We start from the raw sequence: 3,723 nt of genomic DNA, 5'->3' as shown, positions 1-3,723 counted from the left end.
TTAAAATTAAAAAATTCATAAAGTTTATTTTTTAAGGATTAGATTAAATTAAGCAAGCTAATTTAAATGCTGTCTTTACGAATTCACTTCTAATTTATTCATTTCATAAACAGCTTTGATACTGTCACTTTTAATTTATTCATTTCATAAATAACTTTGATACTGTCACTTTTAATTTATTCATTCCATAAATAACATTGATATTGTCGCTTTTAATTTATTCATTTCATACACAACTTTGATATTGTCGCTTTTAATTTATTCATTTCATAAACAACTTTAACATTTTCAGTTAAGTTTAGCAATAATCTGAATTATAACTTCCTAAGGTTTAATTTTTAATTTTTAATAAATAACTTTAATCATCTTAATTTAACTTCAACAATCTATGCATGCTCATTTCTCTAACGACCATACAAAATCAAATTCCATGGCAACAACATTTGGAAAACATTAGTTCCATCCAAACTATTTACTTCTGATTAAAGAATGTCATCAAATGTCACATCAACATATCTCATGTGAAAGACTTATATATGCTAACATTTTAATCAATCTGTTGAGTTAAAAAATGACAAAAAATTTTCAAATGTAAATTTTGATCGATCAAAAAAAAAAAAAAAACTGATAATGTTATATCAGTTCGTTTTGTTAAGGAAATAGTTATCACTTCAAATATATATTTCTAATTTATATCTTTAAAAAAGTAAAATTGTATTATTTAAGTATGTGGAATGGTGTATAACCTATCTATTGCCATTTATTGTCACCAAATTGGGTAGTCCAAAGATAACGATACGTCGGATAACGAATCAAATGCTTACAGCTTACTTAAAATTGGAACCTAATGCTTTAAATATCGTTCAGGTAGCTTTTTTTTTACTCTATACTATAATTACTTTTGAGATTGTCACTAAACTCGTAATATTCATAATTTAAATGAAATAGTTAATTGAAAATGAGAAACTTTCTGAATTTATAAATCAAATATATTAAGCAAAATTTCAAAATGTTGACAAACATTCCAAACAACTATTTTGATTATTCAAATTTTTTAAGTGAAAAATTTAATTTATAAGAAACTATTCAAAATTGCTATCTTTAATTGGATCATTTAAGTGAAAAATTTAGTTTGTAAAAAATTTAGTTTATAAATTCAAAATTGCTATCTTTAATTGGATCATTTATTACTTATTGAAAACAAAATTGTAAATTATTTAATCGTAATAACAATATCAAAAAATTACTGTAACAGAATCTTTTTTATAGAAGATGATCGCAAATTTTCTTTTAAACGATGAAAACGATGAACAAATAAAAGATGAAGCATTAAGGGAAATTCCAAATCTTATGATAATGGAATGTATCGATCAAAATTGGAAAATTTTAATTAGTAGTTTAGCCGAAATGTTGCATACAATTTTACCAGAAAAACATGAAAAAATCATTCGTCTATTTGCTCATTTTGCTGGTTTGTTTTGTAATATTAAATGGATTAAAATTATTTTTCAATCACATTAATTTAATCAATCATTTGTTAAAATTTTTTAAAATAATTACAATAAGAAAAATTTGAAATGGAATTTTTATGCAAAATTAATCATTAATTAATAAAATTAATCCTCTTCTGTATTGGTATAAATTTTAGTGAGTTTTAAGGCTTTTTGTACGAATTATTTGGAACAAAAATTTGTGCAGTGTATTAATTAAAAGTATTAATTAATTAGATGATAGCAGTAAAGAATAGGCAAAAATTGCGAATAAATTCGAACATTAAATAATTTCATAAATTATAAAGTTTTAATGAATGAAAAATTCAAGCAAGTTTCAATTTAATATATTGGAATAATCAATAATTCATTGTTAAACATTTACATGTTATAGTAATTCATATCAAATTAATTATTAATTTCATGTTTCAATTTAATTAATTTAATTTATTCTTTCATTTTTCTTTTTTTCAGTATACTTAGGTACGGAAAGATTGCAAAAGATTCTATCAGAGTTAACTACCAAACAGTATGAAATATGCAAAAAATATGAACGAATAATCTTTGAAACAAGTGAAACAATGAAAGGTATATTTACTTCTTCCGGATTTCCGAAGTTAACTATTGATCAGATTTTATTCACCTTTTTTTCCGGTAAGAAAATCCCTGAAAAGTGATTATACTGGAGTTTTTATTCATATAAAATATTAATTGGATGAAATTTTGAAATTTTAAATGAATTATATGAGAATTTTAAATTTTAGTACTAAAAAAAAAAAATTAATTCTATCATTTTTTGATCATTTCATGCTTTTCGAAATTAATTTCTTCAAATATAATTTCAGAAAGTCTTACAAATAAAGAAAAAATTCCATCAAATACCGATGTGGAATTACGATATCGATTTGGTATTATTCCAGTATTAACCAGTAATATGCTCAATAACGAAACTGATCCAACATCGAGAATTATTGCTCTCGAACAGGTAAGTAAAATGAAAAAATTCATTTGTAAAACAAAAGTATTTAATTAAAAATCTCAAAAAATTAATTGACAATTTCATTTTTTCTTTTTTAGTACTAAATACTAAATATCATAGCTAATGATAAAGGAATGAAATATCATATCAGAATCTATCAGAATTTATTTTAGGTAAATGAAATTATGAATGGAATAACACCTGAAGAGGCACGTAAATTTGCAACCCATTTGCATTCATATTTTCTAACTTTGGGTAACGTCTTGGATGATTTAAATTTTAAAGTTGTCACACTTTGTTTAGATGTCCTTCGTTTGACATTGGAAAAAGTTGGATCATTTCTAGCACCATATACGCAGGTTTGTCATCAAATTATCATTATTAGCTTCAAATATTATTAAATACGTGGAATTATACGTACGTCATGACGCATACATTTTGAGTTTTAAATGAATAACTTATTGGTAGCTCATAAATTTTATCAGTTTTTTCTTTTTTACTCAATATCAAATTAATATTAAGAAGTTTTTTTTTTTTTTCAAACTTGAATTTATCCAATAATAGAGATGATATTTGATAAATGATCAGAAAAAAGTAATACAAATTTTCATTCCATTTCATAAGATTAAAGTTAAAATTGCAGGTTAAAGGTCATTTGAATTATATTGTTAATAGTGTTTATTCTGCATGAACTTAAATGATCCCATATGATCTTTCATTTTATAAGATTAAAGTTAAAATTGCAGGTCAAAGGTCATTTGAATTATATTTTACTGGAGTTTATTTTGCATGAGCTTAAATGCTCCCATATGATCATTTATATATTATGTTTATTTTAGCAAGTAGTTGGCTTAATTTCGAAACATTTTGGTAATCAAAAATCTGCAATAAGACAACAAATTATGGCAATTTGTATGATAACAATGCAAAATTGTTCACCTAAAAGTGTCATCTCATATTTATGCGTTTATTCGGAACATCGAAGTTCACGAATTCGAGAAGAAGTTTGCATCCCTTTCATTAGCAAATTTTATAAAATCTTTTCTTCATGTTAAAAATTTAAAAATTTAAGTTAACTAATTTTTAATTTTTAAAAATTTGGAAAATTTTTACAAACTAACAGGAATTTATTTTCAAATAAAATTTTTTCTATTAATTAAAGATAAACAGTTTTGTTAAAATTTTTAGTTTCAATTTTATTCTTTACTTTGCATGTTGGCTATTCATTACTTTTGTTTATTGTTTTTTTTTTTT

General features: G+C 23.1%; 1 protein-coding gene across 1 annotated transcript in view; it reads left to right on the top strand.

The window, feature by feature from the left end:
- The first annotated feature begins 723 nt into the window (after window positions 1-723).
- Window positions 724-3,723, top strand: part of LOAG_17784 (hypothetical protein) — a 13,289-nt gene continuing 10,289 nt past the window's right edge. Inside the window, exons 1-6 of the mRNA XM_020450446.1 lie at window positions 724-867; window positions 1,270-1,471; window positions 1,965-2,078; window positions 2,336-2,475; window positions 2,643-2,828; window positions 3,309-3,473. Of these exons, the coding sequence (XP_020305883.1) occupies window positions 817-867; window positions 1,270-1,471; window positions 1,965-2,078; window positions 2,336-2,475; window positions 2,643-2,828; window positions 3,309-3,473 (858 nt within the window). The 5' untranslated portion in view covers window positions 724-816. The remainder of the gene's footprint in view (window positions 868-1,269; window positions 1,472-1,964; window positions 2,079-2,335; window positions 2,476-2,642; window positions 2,829-3,308; window positions 3,474-3,723) is intronic.

This window comes from Loa loa (genome assembly GCF_000183805.2).
Source record: "Loa loa unplaced genomic scaffold supercont3.127, whole genome shotgun sequence".
Classification (NCBI taxonomy): Eukaryota; Metazoa; Nematoda; class Chromadorea; order Rhabditida; family Onchocercidae; genus Loa; species Loa loa.
The sequence above is the reverse complement of the archived record's forward strand: the minus strand, read 5'-3'. Positions and strand labels throughout refer to the sequence as shown.